The 19,389-nt window shown below is 43.0% G+C and overlaps 1 protein-coding gene across 1 annotated transcript in view; it reads left to right on the forward strand.

The window, feature by feature from the left end:
- Nucleotides 1-16,075, forward strand: part of iqca1 (IQ motif containing with AAA domain 1) — a 69,724-nt gene extending 53,649 nt beyond the window's left edge. Inside the window, 4 exon segments of the mRNA XM_065020603.1 lie at nt 3,649-3,735; nt 12,231-12,408; nt 14,548-14,786; nt 15,660-16,075. Coding sequence (XP_064876675.1) covers nt 3,649-3,735; nt 12,231-12,408; nt 14,548-14,786; nt 15,660-15,809 — 654 coding nt within the window. The 3' untranslated portion in view covers nt 15,810-16,075.
- The last annotated feature ends 3,314 nt before the right edge of the window (nt 16,076-19,389 follow it).

The following is a 19,389-nucleotide window of genomic DNA, read 5'->3' on the forward strand; positions in this document are numbered from 1 at the left end:
CAAAAACACTTTGGCAGTGTACATGATTAGGTATCAGTGTTGTGAATGAAATGCCTGCTGGTGAAGTCAGGAATAAGCTGCACTATGAGCTGCTCTATGTGTTGCTCTGTCAGCTTGATGTTGCTATGTGTTGCTCTGTCAGCTTGATGTTGCTATGTGTTGCTCTGTCAGCTTGATGTTTCTATGTGTTGCTCTGTCAGCTTGATGTTTCTATGTGTTGCTCTGTCAGCTTGATGTTTCTATGTGTTGCTCTGTCAGCTTGATGTTTCTATGTGTTGCTCTGTCAGCTTGATGTTGCTCTGTCAGCTTGATGTTGCTCTGTCAGCTTGATGTTGCTATGTGTTGCTCTGTCAGCTTGATGTTTCTATGTGTTGCTCTGTCAGCTTGATGTTTCTATGTGTTGCTCTGTCAGCTTGATGTTGCTATGTGTTGCTCTGTCAGCTTGATGTTGCTATGTGTTGCTCTGTCAGCTTGATGTTTCTTGTTCTGTCATGATGTTTCTATGTGTTGCTCTGTCAGCTTGATGTTTCTATGTGTTGCTCTGTCAGCTTGATGTTGCTATGTGTTTCTCTGTCAGCTTGATGTTGCTATGTGTTGCTCTATGTGTGTTGCTCTGTCAGCTTGATGTTTCTATGTGTTGCTCTGTCAGCTTGATGTTGCTATGTGTTGCTCTGTCAGCTTGATGTTTCTGTGTTGCTCTGTCAGCTTGATGTTTCTATGTGTTGCTCTGTCAGCTTGATGTTTCTATGTGTTGCTCTGTCAGCTTGATGTTGCTATGTGTTGCTCTGTCAGCTTGATGTTTCTATGTGTTGCTCTGTCAGCTTGATGTTTCTATGTGTTGCTCTGTCAGCTTGATGTTTCTATGTGTTTCTCTGTCAGCTTGATGTTTCTCTGTCAGCTTGATGTTGCTCTGTCAGCGTGATGTTTCTATGTGTTGCTCTGTCAGCGTGATGTTTCTATGTGGTGCTCTGTCAGCTTGATGTTTCTATGTGTTGCTCTGTCAGCTTGATGTTTCTATGTGTTTCTCTGTCAGCTTGATGTTGCTGTGTTTCTCTGTCAGCTTGATGTTGCTATGTGTTTCTCTGTCAGCTTGATGTTGCTATGTGTTGCTCTGTCAGCTTGATGTTGCTATGTGTTGCTCTGTCAGCTTGATGTTGCTATGTGTTGCTCTATCAGCTTGATGTTTCTATGTGTTGCTCTGTCAGCTTGATGTTTCTATGTGTTGCTCTGTCAGCTTGATGTTTCTATGTGTTGCTCTGTCAGCTTGATGTTTCTATGTGTTGCTCTGTCAGCTTGATGTTTCTATGTGTTGCTCTGTCAGCTTGATGTTTCTGTGTTGCTCTGTCAGCTTGATGTTTCTATGTGTTGCTCTGTCAGCTTGATGTTTCTATGTGTTTCTCTGTCAGCTTGATGTTTCTCTGTCAGCTTGATGTTGCTCTGTCAGCGTGATGTTTCTATGTGTTGCTCTGTCAGCGTGATGTTTCTATGTGGTGCTCTGTCAGCTTGATGTTTCTATGTGTTGCTCTGTCAGCTTGATGTTTCTATGTGTTGCTCTGTCAGCTTGATGTTTCTATGTGTTGCTCTGTCAGCTTGATGTTTCTATGTGTTGCTCTGTCAGCTTGATGTTTCTATGTGTTGCTCTGTCAGCTTGATGTTTCTATGTGTTGCTCTGTCAGCTTGATGTTTCTATGTGTTGCTCTGTCAGCTTGATGTTTCTATGTGTTGCTCTGTCAGCTTGATGTTTCTATGTGTTGCTCTGTCAGCTTGATGTTTCTATGTGTTGCTCTGTCAGCTTGATGTTTCTATGTGTTGCTCTGTCAGCTTGATGTTTCTATGTGTTGCTCTGTCAGCTTGATGTTTCTATGTGTTGCAGCTTGATGTTTCTATGTGTTGCTCTGTCAGCTTGATGTTTCTATGTGTTGCTCTGTCAGCTTGATGTTTCTATGTGTTGCTCTGTCAGCTTGATGTTTCTATGTGTTGCTCTGTCAGCTTGATGTTTCTATGTGTTGCTCTGTCAGCTTGATGTTTCTATGTGTTGCTCTGTCAGCTTGATGTTTCTATGTGTTGCTCTGTCAGCTTGATGTTTCTATGTGTTGCTCTGTCAGCTTGATGTTTCTATGTGTTGCTCTGTCAGCTTGATGTTTCTATGTGTTGCTCTGTCAGCTTGATGTTTCTATGTGTTGCTCTGTCAGCTTGATGTTTCTATGTGTTGCTCTGTCAGCTTGATGTTTCTATGTGTTGCTCTGTCAGCTTGATGTTTCTATGTGTTGCTCTGTCAGCTTGATGTTTCTATGTGTTGCTCTGTCAGCTTGATGTTTCTATGTGTTGCTCTGTCAGCTTGATGTTTCTATGTGTTGCTCTGTCAGCGTGATGTTTCTATGTGTTGCTCTGTCAGCTGATGTTTCTATGTGTTGCTGTCAGCTTGATGTTTATATGTGTTGCTCTGTCAGCTTGATGTTTCTATGTGTTGCTCTGTCAGCTTGATGTTTCTATGTGTTGCTCTGTCAGCTTGATGTTTCTATGTGTTGCTCTGTCAGCTTGATGTTTCTATGTGTTGCTCTGTCAGCTTGATGTTTCTATGTGTTGCTCTGTCAGCTTGATGTTTATCAGATCAACATAGTTGTCTATCGGTTAACACAGTTACTGTTCACGGTTCCCCTGTGACATTCTGCACCACTGACTCATCTGAGACATGGAGGGGGGATGAGGGACATGAGAGAAGAGAGAGACATGGAGGGAGAGAGATGGGGCGGGGGAGAGAGATGGGGCGGGGGAGAGAGATGGGCGGGGGGAGAGAGAGAGGGGGCGGGGGGAGAGAGATATTTGTCTTGCTTGGACACCTCTCTATGCAGCTGTCTTGAGAGGCAAACAAGTCAGGAGCCCATAGCCACTAGCGACATTGTTCTGAATCTCGCCTGTCAGCACCTCATTGGTCGGCACCCTCTCTAAGTGCATTCTGGGATCAGGAGCGTGTCCTGACAGCACTTCCTGCTTGCTGAGACAGTGTTGGTTTCTAAAAGGCTTGTAACATTTGGGTGTGGCTGCCTCCCTCACCCCAAGTTGTTTTTGTCAATGCCAGCCATGGAAACACTGCAAGTTCACAATACTGTTTCTCCATAAGCCTGTGGTGTCATTAACTACAGACTTACTAGCTCTCCTCCCCTATGGGATATAAGGCAACAATGAGCTCCTTCCAGCACTCTCTGTCCTTGGCCACGTGTTGTGCCTCGTGATACGAGATGTTCATCTTGGCCAGCTCCTCTGTCACAGTTCTGCACCAGGAATTCTTCTTCTCCCTGGTAGAGTCCACCTTTTTGGGATAAGGGTTATGGTTAGGGCCAGGGTTAGGGTTATGGTTTGGGCTAGGGTTAGGTTTAGGGTTATGGTTAGGGTTAGGTTTAGGGTTATGGTTAGGGTTATGGTTAGGGTTAGGGTTAGGAGATGTTACTGATAGTCCAGTTAATGTACGACTTGTGCGTGTGGGTGTTATTTTGTTTGTGTGTTTGTGTTAGACTGATGTTTCCGCTGGTTAGACTGTTTGTTTTGTTGAGGTTACTAATCTTCCCGGATGGGAGAGAGTTGTTTGAACATTGGCCTTGATGTGTGAAATAAAGAGGTGTGTTTCTTTGTGTTGTTCTGCTGTGGCAGGTGGCTCGCCAGCTGCAGCCCTCTGTAATATGGATCGGAGATGCAGAGAAAACCTTTTATAAGAAAGTCCCGAAGCTGGAGAAAGAGGTATGTTCTCTACACAACAGCAGCATATCTCAATACCACTGTTCATCTCGTCAACAAAAATAGTGAATCAAATATTTGGCAAACATATATTTTTCAGTGGCAATTAACGAGACTATAACTGACTAAATAGACCCAGAAAAAACAGTAACTAAACAAAAAAGAAGAGACTAAATTATCTCTGTGACTAAAATCTGTTGGACTGAACAAGAGTTTTTAGACAGATTGAGAGCTTTTCAGTGATACGTACTGTTAATATTAGCAGAACAGATGCCCAGTCCAGTTCTGTTCATGAGTCTGGGCAGACAGGCTCCACTCCGGCTCCGCCTCCGATCAAACACATTGCGCAGGCGACTCTGTTGCTTCCTCGTAGCCAACCAGTCACCACCAGCCTTCTAGTTAGATACCACCCTTTGCCTGGTTAACAAACACAAGATGCTTTACAAAATAAAAACAAAGCAGCATTAAGTTTAATAGTAAAACAACAGTCTAGCTATGTTTTTCTCTCTCTTGAGTATAGAAACGCTTTTGAATTTGTAGTCTCGCTCAACACTCACACTTTCCCCACTGCATTTCATAGCCAGGTTCTGTCTCCGACTTGTTGTCTTTCTGTCGTGGCGGGCCGTTCTACAACTAGGCTACTTGCGGACTCGATTGGGACTCGAGGTTAAGTGGATCGGCTACATCACTGGGTGAAACAGTCATTAGCTCCCATTCAGAGTCATTAGCCCTCGTACTGTACTACTTCTGAACCTGAGTGTGTCTGTGGAACGATGATAACAATGACACCTCAGAGTGACGGAGGTGCAACACTACTTTACCAATACTTTACATCTCTCTCTCTCTGTATCTGTATCGCTCTCTCTCTGTCTCTGTCTCTCTCTGTCTCTCTCTGTCTCTCTCTCTGTCTCGCTCTCTGTCTCGCTCTCTGTCTCTCTCTCTGTCTCTCTCTCTGTCTCTCTCTCTCTCTGTCTCTCTCTCTGTCTCTCTCTCTGTCTCTCTCTCTGTCTCTCTCTCTGTCTCTCTCTCTGTCTCTCTCTCTGTCTCTCTCTCTGTCTCTCTCTCTGTCTCTCTGTCTCTCTCTCTGTCTCTCTCTCTGTCTCTCTCTCTGTCTCTCTCTCTGTCTCTCTCTCTGTCTCTCTCTCTGTCTCGCTCTCTGTCTCTCTCTGTCTCTCTCTGTCTCTCTCTGTCTCTCTCTGTCTCTCTCTGTCTCTCTCTCTCTCTCTCTCTCTCTCTCTCTGTCTCTCTCTCTGTCTCTCTCTGTCTCGCTCTCTGTCTCTCTCTCTGTCTCTCTCTCTGTCTCTCTCCCTGTCTCTCGCTCTCTCAGACTCTCTTTGTCTCTCTGTCTCTCTCTGTCTATGTCTCTCTCTCTCTCTGTCTCTCTCTCTACGCTTGTGTGTGCCTGTTTGATGTGTACAGTGCATTCAGAAAGTATTCAGACCCCGAAACTTTAACCACATTTTGTTACGTTACAGCCTTATTCTAAAATATGTTTTTCCTCATCAATCTACACACAATACCCCATAATGACAAAGCAAAAACGTTTTTTTAGACATTTTGCTAATTTATTAAAGATAAAACACTGAAATATGACATTTAAATAACTATTCAGACCCTTTACTCAGTACTTTGTTGAAGCACCTTTGGCAGTGATTACAGCTTTGAGTCTTCTTGGGTGTGACGCTACAAGCTTGGCACACCTGTATTTGGGGAGTTTCTCCCATTCTTCTCTGCTGATCCTCTCAAGCTCTGTCAGGTTGGATGGGGAGTGTCACTGTACAGCTATTTTCTGGTCTCTTCAGAGATGTTAGATCGGGCTCAAGTCCGGGCTCTGGCTGGGCCACTCAAGGACATTCATAGACTTGTCCCAAAGCCACTCCTGCGTTTTCTTGGCTGTGTGCTTAGGGTTGTTGTCCTGTTGGAAGATGAACCTTCACCCCAGTCTGAGGTCCTGAGTGTTCTGGAGCAGGTGTCATCAAGGATCTCTCTGTACTTTGCTCCGTTGATCTTTCCCTCGATCCTCACTAGTCTCCCAGTCCCTGCCACTGAAAAACAATCCCCACAGCATGATGCTGTCACCACCATGCTTCACTGTAGGGATGGTGCCTGGTTTCCTCCAGACGTGATGCTTGGCATTCAGGCCAAAGAGTTCAATCTTGGTTTCATCAGACCTGAGAATCTTGTTTCTCATGGTCTGAGAGTCATTTAGGTGCCTTTTGACAAACTCCAAGCAGGCTGTCATGTGTCTTTTACTGAGGAGTGGCTTCCGTCTGGCCACTCTACCATAAAGGCCTGATTGGTGGAGTGCTGCAGAGATGGTTGTCCTTCTGGAAGGTTCTCCCATCACCATAGAGGAACTCTGGAGCTTTGTCAGAGTGACAATCGGGTTCTTGGTCACCTCCCTGACCAAGGCCCTTCTCCCTCGATTGCTCAGTTTGGGGATGAGTCTAGGAAGAGTCTTGGTGGTTCCAAACTTCTTCCATTTAAGAATGATGTTCTTGGGGACCTTCAATGCTGCAGACATTTTTTGGTACCCTTCCACAGATCTGTGCCTTGACACAATCCTGTATCGTAGCTCTACGGACAATTCCTTCAACCTCATGGCTTGGTTTTTGCTCTGACATGCACTGTCAGCTGTGGGACATTATATAGACAGGTGTGTGTCTTTATAAATCATGTCCAATCAATTTCATTTACCACAGGTGGACTCCAATCAAGTTGTAGAAACATCTGAAGGATGATCAATGGAAACAGGATGCACCTGAGCTCAATTTTGAGTCTCATAGCAAAGGGTCTGAATACTTATAAATATAAGGCATTTCTGTTTTATGTTCACTTTGTCGTTATGGGTATTGTGTGTAGTAGATTGGTGAGGAAAAACATTTATTTAATCCATTTTAGAATAAGGCTGTAACGTAACAAAATGTGGAAAAGGGGAAGGGGTCTGAATACTTTCCGAATGCACTGTATGTAATATCTATGTAGTCTGAACTAAGAATTCATACGGCCAGATAATTGTTATATATTCTTATATATATGTGTTGGTAGGATAAGGCTGTGTCTGTTTGGTCACATAGAAGTCAGTGATGTGTGTTTACTATATTTATTTTTTAATTTTATTTTTTATTTCACCTTTATTTAACCAGGTAGGCTAGTTGAGAACAAGTTCTCATTTGCAACTGCGACCTGGCCAAGATAAAGCATAGCAGTGTGAACAGACAACACAGAGTTACACATGGAGTAAACAATTAACAAGTCAATAACACAGTAGAAAAAAATGGGCAGTCTATATACAATGTGTGCAAAAGGCATGAGGAGGTAGGCGAATAATACAATTTTGCAGATTAACACTGGAGTGATAAATGATCAGATGGTCATGTACAGGTACAGATATTGGTGTGCAAAAGAGCAGAAAAGTAAATAAATAAAAAACAGTATAAAAACAGTATGGGAATGAGGTAGGTGAAAATGGGTGGGCTATTTACCAATAGACTATGTACAGCTGCAGCGATCGGTTAGCTGATGTTTGAAGTTGGTGAGGGAGATAAAAGTTTCCAACTTCAACGATTTTTGCAGTTCGTTCCAGTCACAGGCAGCAGAGTACTGGAACGAAAGGCGGCCAAATGAGGTGTTGGCTTTAGGGATGATCAGTGAGATACACCTGCTGGAGCGCGTGCTACGGATGGGTGTTGCCATCGTGACCAGTGAACTGAGATAAGGCGGAGCTTTACCTAGCATGGACTTGTAGATGACCTGGAGCCAGTGGGTCTGGCGACGAATATGTAGCGAGGGCCAGCCGACTAGAGCATACAAGTCGCAGTGGTGGGTGGTATAAGGTGCTTTGGTGACAAAACGGATGGCACTGTGATAGACTGCATCCAGTTTGCTGAGTAGAGTGTTGGAAGCCATTTTGTAGATGACATCGCCGAAGTCGAGGATCGGTAGGATAGTCAGTTTTACTAAGGTAAGCTTGGCGGCGTGAGTGAAGGAGGCTTTGTTGCGGAATAGAAAGCCGACTCTTGATTTGATTTTCGATTGGAGATGTTTGATGTGAGTCTGGAAGGAGAGTTTGCAGTCTAGCCAGACACCTAGGTACTTATAGATGTCCACATATTCAAGGTCGGAACCATCCAGGGTGGTGATGCTAGTCGGGCATGCGGGTGCAGGCAGCGATCGGTTGAAAAGCATGCATTTGGTTTTACTCGCGTTTAAGAGCAGTTGGAGGCCACGGAAGGAGTGCTGTATGGCATTGAAGCTCGTTTGGAGGTTAGATAGCACAGTGTCCAATGACGGGCCGAAAGTATATAGAACGGTGTCGTCTGCGTAGAGGTGGATCAGGGAATCGCCCGCAGCAAGAGCAACATCATTGATATATACAGAGAAAAGAGTCGGCCCGAGAATTGAACCCTGTGGCACCCCCATAGAGACTGCCAGAGGACCGGACAGCATGCCCTCCGATTTGACACACTGAACTCTGTCTGCAAAGTAATTGGTGAACCAGGCAAGGCAGTCATCCGAAAAACCGAGGCTATTGAGTCTGCCGATAAGAATATGGTGATTGACAGAGTCGAAAGCCTTGGCGAGGTCGATGAAGACGGCTGCACAGTACTGTCTTTTATCGATGGCGGTTATGATATCGTTTAGTACCTTGAGTGTGGCTGAGGTGCACCCGTGACCGGCTCGGAAACCAGATTGCACAGCGGAGAAGGTACGGTGGGATTCGAGATGGTCAGTGACCTGTTTGTTGACTTGGCTTTCGAAGACCTTAGATAGGCAGGGCAGGATGGATATAGGTCTATAGCAGTTTGGGTCCAGGGTGTCTCCCCTTTGAAGAGGGGGATGACTGCGGCAGCTTTCAATCCTTGGGGATCTCAGACGATATGAAAGAGAGGTCGAACAGGCTGGTAATAGGGGTTGCGACAATGGCGGCAGATAGTTTCAGAAATAGAGGGTCCAGATTGTCAAGCCCAGCTGATTTGTACGGGTCCAGGTTTTGCAGCTCTTTCAGAACATCTGCTATCTGGATTTGGGTAAAGGAGAACCTGGAGAGGCTTGGGCGAGGAGCTGTGGGGGGGGGCGGAGCTGTTGGCCGAGGTTGGAGTAGCCAGGCGGAAGGCATGGCCAGCCGTTGAAGTGCTTATTGAAGTTTTCGATAATCATGGATTTATCGGTGGAGACCGTGTTACCTAGCCTCAGTGCAGTGGGCAGCTGGGAGGAGGTGCTCTTGTTCTCCATGGACTTCACAGTGTCCCAGAACCTTTTGGAGTTGGAGCTACAGGATGCAAACTTCTGCCTGAAGAAGCTGGCCTTAGCTTTCCTGACTGACTGCGTGTATTGGTTCCTGACTTCCCTGAACAATTGCATATCACGGGGGCTATTCGATGCTATTGCAGTCCGCCACAGGATGTTTTTGTGCTGGTCGAGGGCAGTCAGGTCTGGAGTGAACCAAGGGCTGTATCTGTTCTTGGTTCTGCATTTTTTTAACAGAGCATGCTTATCTAAAATGGTGAGGAAGTTACTTTTAAAGAATGACCAGGCATCCTCAACTGACGGGATGAGGTCAATGTCCTTCCAGGATACCCGGGCCAGGTCGATTAGAAAGGCCTGCTCACAGAAGTGTTTTAGGGAGCGTTTGACAGTGATGAGGGGTGGTCGTTTGACTGCGGCTCCGTGGCGGATACAGGCAATGAGGCAGTGATCGCTGAGATCCTGGTTGAAGACAGCGGAGGTGTATTTGGAGGGCCAGTTGGTCAGGATGACGTCTATGAGGGTGCCCTTGTTTACAGAGTTAGGGTTGTACCTGGTGGGTTCCTTGATGATTTGAGTGAGATTGAGGGCATCTAGCTTACATTGTAGGACTGCCGGGGTGTTAAGCATATCCCAGTTTAGGTCACCTAACAGAACAAACTCTGAAGCTAGATGGGGGCGATCAATTCACAAATGGTGTCCAGGGCACAGCTGGGAGCTGAGGGTGGTCGGTAGCAGGCGGCAACAGTGAGAGACTTATTTCTGGAGAGAGTAATTTTCAAAATTAGTAGTTCGAACTGTTTGGGTATGGACCTGGAAAGTATGACATTACTTTGCAGGCTATCTCTGCAGTAGACTGCAACTCCGCCCCTTTGGCAGTTCTATCTTGACGGAAGATGTTATAGTTGGGTATGGAAATCTCTGAATTTTTGGTGGCCTTCCTGAGCCAGGATTCAGACACGGCAAGGACATCAGGGTTAGCAGAGTGTGCTAAAGCAGTGAGTAAAACAAACTTAGGGAGGAGGCTTCTGATGTTGACATGCATAAAACCAAGGCTTTTTCGATCACAGAAGTCATCAAATGAGGGTACCTGGGGACATGCAGGGCCTGGGTTTACCTCCACATCACCCGCGGAACAGAGAAGGAGTAGTATGAGGGTGCGGCTAAAGGCTATCAAAACTGGTCGCCTAGAGCGTTGGGGGCAGAGGATAAGAGGAGCAGGTTTCTGGGCATGGTAGAATATATTCAGGGCATAATGCGCAGACAGGGGTATGGTGGGGTGCGGGTACAGCGGAGGTAAGCCCAGGCACTGGGTGATGATGAGAGAGGTTGTATCTCTGGACATGCTGGTTGTGATGGGTGAGGTCACCCATCTAGGTTAATGAGGCAATGTAAATGTGATGTGACTAAAATGTGACTACAATTAAAGGGCGTTTAGTTGACTAAAATGGCCCACTGTTTTTGTCATTTTGACAATAACTAGACTAAATCATTATTCAATCGACAAAAACTTGACTAAAACGTAATGATATTTTAGCCAAAATGACTAAGACTAGACTAAATGTAAAAAAGAGTCCAGTTATTAGCACTGCTCAATACCAGCCCTCGACACTCGACTCAACAAACCGGATGCCGTCTATCACAGTGCCATCCTTTTTGTCACCAAAGCCCCATATACTACCCACCATTGCGATCTGTACGCTCTCGTTGGTTGGCCCTCGCTTCATACTCGTCGCCAAACCCACTGGCTATCTACAAGTCTCTGCTAGGTAAAGCCCCGCCTTATCTCAGCTCACTGGTCACCATAGCAGCACCCACTCGCAGCACGCGCTCCAGCAGGTATATCTCACTGGTCACCATAGCAGCACCCACTCGTAGCACGCGCTCCAGCAGGTATATCTCACTGGTCACCATAGCAGCACTCACTCGTAGCACGCGCTCCAGCAGGTATATCTCACTGGTCACCATAGCAGCACCCACTCGTAGCATGCGCTCCAGCAGGTATATCTGACTGGTCACCATAGCAGCACCCACTCGTAGCACGCGCTCCAGCAGGTATATCTCACTGGTCACCATAGCAGCACCCACTCGCAGCACGCGCTCCAGCAGGTATATCTCACTGGTCACCATAGCAGCACTCACTCATAGCACGCGCTCCAGCAGGTATATCTCACTGGTCACCATAGCAGCACCCACTCGTAGCACGCGCTCCAGCAGGTATATCTGACTGGTCACCCCCAAAGCTAATTCCTCCTTTGGTTGTCTTTCCTTCCAGTTCTCTGCTGCCAATGACTGGAACGAACTGCAAAAATCTCTGAAGCTGGAGACTCATATCTCCCTCACTAACTTTAAGCACCAGCTGTCAGAGCAGTTTACAGATCACTGCACCTGTACTTAGCCCATCTGTAAACAGCCCATCTATCTACCTACCTCATCCCCATACTGTATTTATTTATTTATCTTTCTCCTTTGCACCCCAGTATCTCTACTTGCACATTCATCTTCTGCACATCTACCATTCCAGTGTTTAATTGCTATATTATAATTACTTCGTAATTACTTATTTATTGCCTTAACCCCCTTATCTTACCTAATTTGCACTCACTGTATATAGACTTTTTGTTTTCTTTTGTTCTACTGTATTATTGACTGTATGTTTTGTTTATTCCATGTGTAACTCTGTGTTGTTGTATGTGTCGAATTGCTACGCTTTATCTTGGCCAGGTTGCAATTGCAAATGAGAACTTGTTCTCAACTAGCCTACCTGGTTAAAGAAAGGTGTTCTCAACTAGCCTACCTGGTTAAAGAAAGGTGTTCTCAACTAGCTTACCTGGTTAAAGAAAGGTGAAATAAATAAAAACACTACAGTACACATTGACAAACAGTGTAATCAAGGGACTTGTTTTGACAAGAATGTTTACATAGTAGATTGTCAAGTAACCTTCTCCATTATTGTATTGTTTGTGAATGAACTAAAGTGGAACTCACATCCATTGTTGGGTAACATGGGTTATATGAGATGACAGCTGTGAGCAGTTGAAAATGGGGAGATCTTGAATTTACAAATAAGTTTATGCTGCCCTCATGTGGCCGGTCATAACTCTACCCCCTCTTCCTTGTTCTCCCTCTCTCTCCCTCTCCTACCGCTCTCCATCTCCCTCTCCTCCCTCTCTCTGTATCTCCATACCCCTCTCCATCTCCCTCTCCTCACTTCCTCTCCCTCTCTTTCTCTCTCCTCCCTCCCTCTCTAGATGGAGCCTAAGCGTCTGAAGAAGGACCTAGTAAAGGTGCTGAAGTCTGTGAAGCCTGAGGATCGTGTTCTGGTCGTAGGGACGTCCCGGAGGCCCTTTGACGCAGACCTCAAGCCCTTCTGTAAAGTCTATAGGAAGATCATCCTCATCCCCAGACCTGACTATGCCTCCAGACTGGGTGGGTTATCTATAGTAGTCTATATCGGTTTATATTAGTTTATAGTGGTTTATAGTGGTCTATATTGGTCTATATTGGTTTATAGTGGTCTATATCGGTTTATATTGGTTTATAGTGGTCTATATTGATTTATAGTGGTCTATATTGGTTTATATTAGTTTATAGTGGTTTATAGTGGTCTATATTGGTCTATATTGGTTTATATTGGTTTATAGTGGTCTATATCGGTTTATATTGGTTTATAGTGGTCTATATTGATTTATAGTGGTCTATATTGGTTTATATTAGTTTATAGTGGTTTATAGTGGTCTATCGGTTTATAGTGGTTTATAGTGGTCTATATTGATTTATAGTGGTCTATATCGGTTTATATTAGTTTATAGTGGTTTATAGTGGTCTATATTGGTCTATATTGGTTTACATTTACATTTACATTTAAGTCATTTAGCAGACGCTCTTATCCAGAGCGACTTACAAATTGGTTTATATTGGTTTATAGTGGTCTATATTGGTTTATAGTGGTCTATATTGGTTTATTGGTTTATAGTGGTCTATATTGGTTTATAATGGTCTATATTGGTTTATAGTGGTCTATATTGGCTTATAGTAGTCTATATTGGTCTATATTGGTTTATAGTGGTCTATATTGGTTTATAGTGGTCTATATTGGTTTATAGTGGTCTATATTGGTCTATATTGGTTTATATTAGTCTATATTGGTTTATAGTGGTCTATATTGGTTTATAATGGTCTATATTGGTTTATAGTGGTCTATATTGGTTTATAGTGGTCTATATTGGTCTATATTGGTTTATAGTGGTCTATATTGGTTTATAGTGGTCTATATTGGTTTATAGTGGTCTATATTGGTTTATATTAGTTTATAGTGGTTTATCGTGGTCTATATTGGTCTATATTGGTTTATAGTTGTCTATAGTGGTCTATAGTTGTCTATATTTGTCTATATTGGTTTATAGTGGTCTATATTGGTCTATATTGGTTTATAGGAGTCTATAGTGGTCTATATTGGTTTATAGGAGTCTATAGTGGTCTATATTGGTTTATAGTGGTCTTTAGTGGTCTATATTGGTTTATAGTGGTTTATAGTGTCTATAGTGGTCTATATTGGTGTATAGTTGTTTATAGTGATCTATAGTGGTTTATGTTGGTTTATAGTGGTCTATATTGGTTTATAGTGGTTTATAGTGTCTATAGTGGTCTATATTGGTTTATAGTTGTTTATAGTGCTCTATAGTGGTTTATGTTGGTTTATAGTGGTCTATATTGGTTTATAGTGGTCTATATTGATTTATAGTAGTCTACAGTGGTCTATATTGGTTAATATTGGTTTATAGTGGTCTATATTGGTTTATAGTAGTTTATAGTGGTCTATATTGGTCTATATTGGTTTATATTGGTTTATAGTGGTCTATATTGGTTTATAGTGGTCTATAGTGGTTTATAGTAGTTTATAGTTGTTTATAGTGATCTATAGTGGTTTTAGTTGGTTTATATTGGTCTATATTGGTTTATAGTGGTCTATATTGGTTTATAGTAGTCTACAGTCATCTATATTGGTTAATATTGGTTTATAGTGGTTTACAGTGGCCTATATGGGTTTATAGAGGTCTATAGTGGTCTATAGTGGTTTATATTGGTTTATAGTGGTATATACTGGTCTATATTAGTTTATAGTGGTTTACATTGGCCTATATGGGTTTATAGAGGTCTATAGTGGTCTATAGTGGTTTATATTGATTTATAGTGGTATATACTGGTCTATATTGGTTGATAGTGGTTTATATCGGTTTATAGTGGTTTATAGTGGTTCATATTGGTTTATAGTGGTTTATAGTGGTCCATAGTGGTTTTTAGTGGTCTATATTGGTTTATGGGGGTTTATAGTGGTCTAGAGTGGTCTATATCTAGGCCAACCTGTTGGCTATGGACAGACAGAATCTGTGGAGGTTTTATTCCCTAAAGCCACCAGAAATTAGTTGACATGAAAAATACTGGTGGAATGAATTCATATGATAGGCCCACCAGTAAACACACATCTTTAAAAAAAATGTTGTATTCATTGCCCGCTTCTGGTTTGAACTCTAACCTTTCTATCCCTGTCTGTGATGTGTTTTCCAGTGCTGTGGAGGGAGCTGCTGTGTGGCGGCAGTGCTCGCCTCACCCCCAGCCTGGACCTGAGCTCCCTGGCCAAGGTGACAGACGGCTACACCCAGGGCCACATCCTGCAGGCTGTGAGGCAGGTGCTGACCCCTCGCAGGCTGGCCCAGCAGACTACCAGACCACTGACCGCTGAAGAGTTCATCCCTCCACTGGCAAGACAGGACCCCATCTACAAAGAGGAGGAGGAGGCCTTTAAGGTTCAGTAGCATCAATCAATGAATCACCTTTGATTTACATAAATATTTTTTTACATATGTTTATCACCAAAGTGCTCAGGATAGCCTTACTCCCACAGAAATCAGAGGCGACAATTGGAAAGCTCCTATGTAGGAGGAAGGAAGGGGTTATTTTGCCATTATAACAGTTAAAATGGTCCTCTGTATCTCAGTAGGTGGTGCAGTAGGTGGTGCTTGCATCTTAGGATAGTGGGTTTGATTCCCGGGACCACACACATGTAAAACAGTAATATGTAAAACAGTAATATGTAAAACAGTAACATGTAAAACAGTAACATGTAAAACAGTAACATGTAAAACAGTAATATGTAAAACAGTAATATGTAAGTGGCTATGGTTAAAAGCGTCTGCTAAATGGTATATTATTATATTAAAACCTGTTTTTGCCTTTGTTGTGCTGATTGGTCTACATCTATTATCATAATCAGATATCAATTCAGTACTTTAATCCGATATGAATTCAGTATTATAATCAGATATCAATTCAGTACTTTAATCCGATATGAATTCAGTATTATAATCAGATATCAATTCAGTACTTTAATCATATATGAATTCAGTATTATAATCAGATATCAATTCAGTATTATAATCAGATATCAATTCAGTATTATAATCAGATATCAATTCAGTACTTTAATCATATATGAATTCAGCATTATAATCAGATATCAATTCAGAATTATCAGATGAACTCCATATATACATTTGAGAGTCGTGCTCCAACAATCACCACATGAGGGTGCTGCGTTCCTACAGTTAGGAAGGAAATGCCACTGTATAACAGGTTTTATTTCCTCTGACCGTGGATTGATGGCTGTGAATGTGTTTCAGATGTGGTACGGCAGGACACCTTTGGGTAAGAAGAGGGCACGGGCGGCCAAGGCCATCGAGGAGGAGGGAGAGTCGGGCAAGGACAAAGACAAGCGGGGCACTGGGAAGAAGACAGGGAAAGAAGAGAAAAGCAAGAAGAAAAATAAGTAAATGTCAAATACAAGAGATAGACGTTGTCAACATTGGGGAGGTCTACAGATAGGGACTTTCAGGGGATGTGATTTACATTCCTACTTCTTAGATATGATGGACGATACATTTACTACCAGTCTATGACTGTAAATGTCATGACAACAGTATAACGGTAACAGTCGATCATGTTATGATCATAATGACAAAAGTAGCTGTTTATCTTGTATGAGACCAGATATAAAGTATGTAAAATAAATCATTGTTATCGCAGTGTAAATATTTAAGATGGAAATAAGTGTTCTTGATTTGAGTCCAAATGGATCACAGCAGTATAATTTCATGAGATTCTATTTAGGGGATGTTTATTTTCAGTCTCCGACTATTTTGACCATTAGAAGCTAATTAGCCTTGTTGATGAGCGCTGAGTTGTTTAAACTGGGGGCTCTGAGCTGCAGTGGGAGGGGGGCGTACTGAGACTCACAACCCCCCAAAATACACCCCGTCTCATCCGAGCCCCGGGCTCCCCTCTCTCCCCTGTCCTGAGACAAATCATCATTAACCATCCCCAGAACCACGAGACCGTGCAACGATGGAGGGATTCCTCTCAAATGTTAGCTGCTAACCGTAATGATGAAAAAACACAGCAACGGTGCCTTGTATTTCCTGTCCGTCTTCCTTCTTCTTCTCTCTCCGTCTCTCACTCTCCATCTCTCACACTCTCTCCGTCTCTCTCTCTCCATCTCTCACTCTCTCTCTCACACTCTCTCCCTTTCCTCAGCCATCGTTGGGTTTGCGTGGCTTCTGTGCCATAGGAGTCTGTTAATTAGCCTGTGTAATTGTCATTGTTGCCAGTTACAGCCAGGGGGCTTCAGGCAGAGAGACACTGTGCAATGTAGCAGCACCTTGTCCCAGGTCGCCCTGTGTTACTGTTTACACCCAGTTAGCGCTAACAAGCCAGCCTGCCCTGTCAAGCGGCTGACCCACTTCCCAGCTCCAGCAAGCCTCTACTAGCTCCCCAAGGACCAACTACCCCCGTTCACTGGCCATCTTTAATCAAGTATTAGTCAATGGGAAACCAGATCCCCATTGTCCACCACAGCATAACCTTAACCATGCATCTGTACCCCTCTTGTCTTTTGGGTGTCTGGGTCTACACACTCCACACTCTCTCTTGTCCCGGTCTTTATTGTCCTCCTCTACCTTCCCTTTCTGTCTGTCTTTCTCTCACTGTCCCATCCCATCGCTCTCTCATTTTCTCTCTTTCTTTATCTCTCTCTTCTTCTTCTCCGTCCCATCTCTCCTCCTGCCAGGTGGGTTTACAGAGCGTGACAAACACTGTCACCTTTCCTGCTCCTTGTAGCTTAAACCAACATCTAATTGAATTATTCATGTGTGTGGACCACCGCCTTCTCACCCAAGAAAAGGCCCTTAAGCAGAGTCTTTTATGTGACGACCAAGCTGTTTTTTACTCCAGTGGTGTTCCCTTTGGGATCTATTTACTGTAGTATGACTGAGGTGAACCACCACGTGCATTTATCCAGAATAACACATTCACAATGTCTTAATGCACAGATAATTAGCAAATGTCGGAAAGACAGCATTGTATTTGGTTAATTGCTCACAGTGTGATGGTTACTGGCGTTGTTATCAGCTGATCTGTATCTCAGACAGACTTATTTTTTTGATTTTGCCCATCTTCTCCTCCTTCATGCTTCATTTCTTCATTTCCATAACACTGGATTTCTCTCCACATTTTTGTGGCGATGATAATGAAGCATTATTTGATTAGATTAATCATTCTTTAATTTCTGTGTTTTGTGATGACAGAGTCAAGGGTGATTCAACCCTGTGGTCATGGCAGTAATAAAATCAAGACCACTGTCGACTCTTGGAGACTTTTAACCATTATTTTGCAATTCCTATTTATGTCCCTGTCTCTTGGCTTGAGGGCCCAGTTCTCCATACACCCATACTTTCTCTCTCAACCCCTGACCCAGTGTTCCTTTTTATGGTGATGTATCCAGTCTTTCCACCCAGTCCTCAGCCAGAGGTGGGAAGAAATGCTGATATGACCTAGAAAATATTCAGCTCAGGTCCCAGCCCCATTCCCAGCTCCATTCCTATTCCCAACCCCAGCACCAGCCTTCCTCTGTAGCCCAGGGGGAGTGATGCTCTGACAGGCTCATTTGCTTTGCGATCCCCTGGTCTACTGGGGCCCTGTACTGGGACAGAGTGACAGCTAGGAGCTCTGGAGGGGGACACAGGCTCAGGGGGGTCCCCCCTCCACCTCACTGCCTGTCACATACTATCACAAAGTTCCAATACTCTTTTTCAAGGCAGCATCCACTTTAAAACTATGAAACCTTCAAATAATGTTTGAGATCTTTCCTGTATTCCACTATTCTATTGTAATAAAATAGATGGTTGGTTAGTATTATCTAGTTGGTTAGTATTATCTGGTTGGTTAGTATTATCTGGTTGGTTAGTATTATCTGGTTGGTTAGTATTATCTGGTTGGTTAGTACTATCTGGTTGGTTAGTACTATGTAGCTTGTTAGTATTATGTGGTTGGTTAGTATTATCTGGTTGGTTAGTACTATCTGGTTGATTAGTACTATGTGGCTTGTTAGTATTATGTGGTTGGTTAGTATTATCTGGTTGGTTAGTACTGTGTGGCTTGTTAGTATTATGTGGTTGGTTAGTATTATCTGGTTGGTTAGTACTATCTGGTTGATTAGTACTATGTGGCTTGTTAGTATTATGTGGTTGGTTAGTATTATCTGGTTGGTTAGTACTATGTGGCTTGTTAGTATTATGTGGTTGGTTAGTATTATCTAGTTGGTTAGTATTATCTAGTCGGTTAGTATTATCTGGTCGGTTAGTATTATGTGGTTGGTTAGTATTATGTGGTTGGTTAGTATTATGTGGTTGGTTAGTATTATCTGATTGGTTAGTATTATGTGGTTGGTTAGTATTATCTGGTTGATTAGTATTATGTGGTTGGTTAGTGTTAACTGCTTGGTTAGTATTATCTGGTTGGTTAGTATTATGTGGTTGGTTAGTATTATGTGGTTGGTTAGCATTATCTGGTTGGTTAGTATTATGTGGTTGGTTAGTATTATCTGGTTGGTTAGTATTATGTGGTTGGTTAGTGTTATCTGGTTGGTTAGTATTATGTGGTTGGTTAGTATTATGTGGTTGGTTAGTATTATCTGGTTGGTTAGTATTATCTGGTTGGTTAGTATTATGTGGTTGGTTAGTATTATCTGTTTGGTTAGTATTATGTGGTTGGTTAGTATTATGTGGTTGGTTAGTATTATGTGGTTGGTTAGTATTATGTGGTTGGTTAGTATTATCTGGTTGGTTAGTATTATGTGGTTGGTTAGTGTTATCTGGTTGGTTATTATTATGTGGTTGGTTAGTATTATGTGGTTGGTTTGTATTATGTGGTTGGTTTGTATTATGTGGTTGGTTAGTATTATGTGGTTGGTTAGTATTATCTGGTTGGTTAGTATTATCTGGTTGGTTAGTATTATCTGGTTGGTTAGTATTATGTGGTTGGTTAATATTATGTGGTTGGTTAGTATTATGTGGTTGG

Source organism: Oncorhynchus nerka, linkage group LG2 (genome assembly GCF_034236695.1).
Source record: "Oncorhynchus nerka isolate Pitt River linkage group LG2, Oner_Uvic_2.0, whole genome shotgun sequence".
In the NCBI taxonomy this organism is placed as follows: domain Eukaryota; kingdom Metazoa; phylum Chordata; class Actinopteri; order Salmoniformes; family Salmonidae; genus Oncorhynchus; species Oncorhynchus nerka.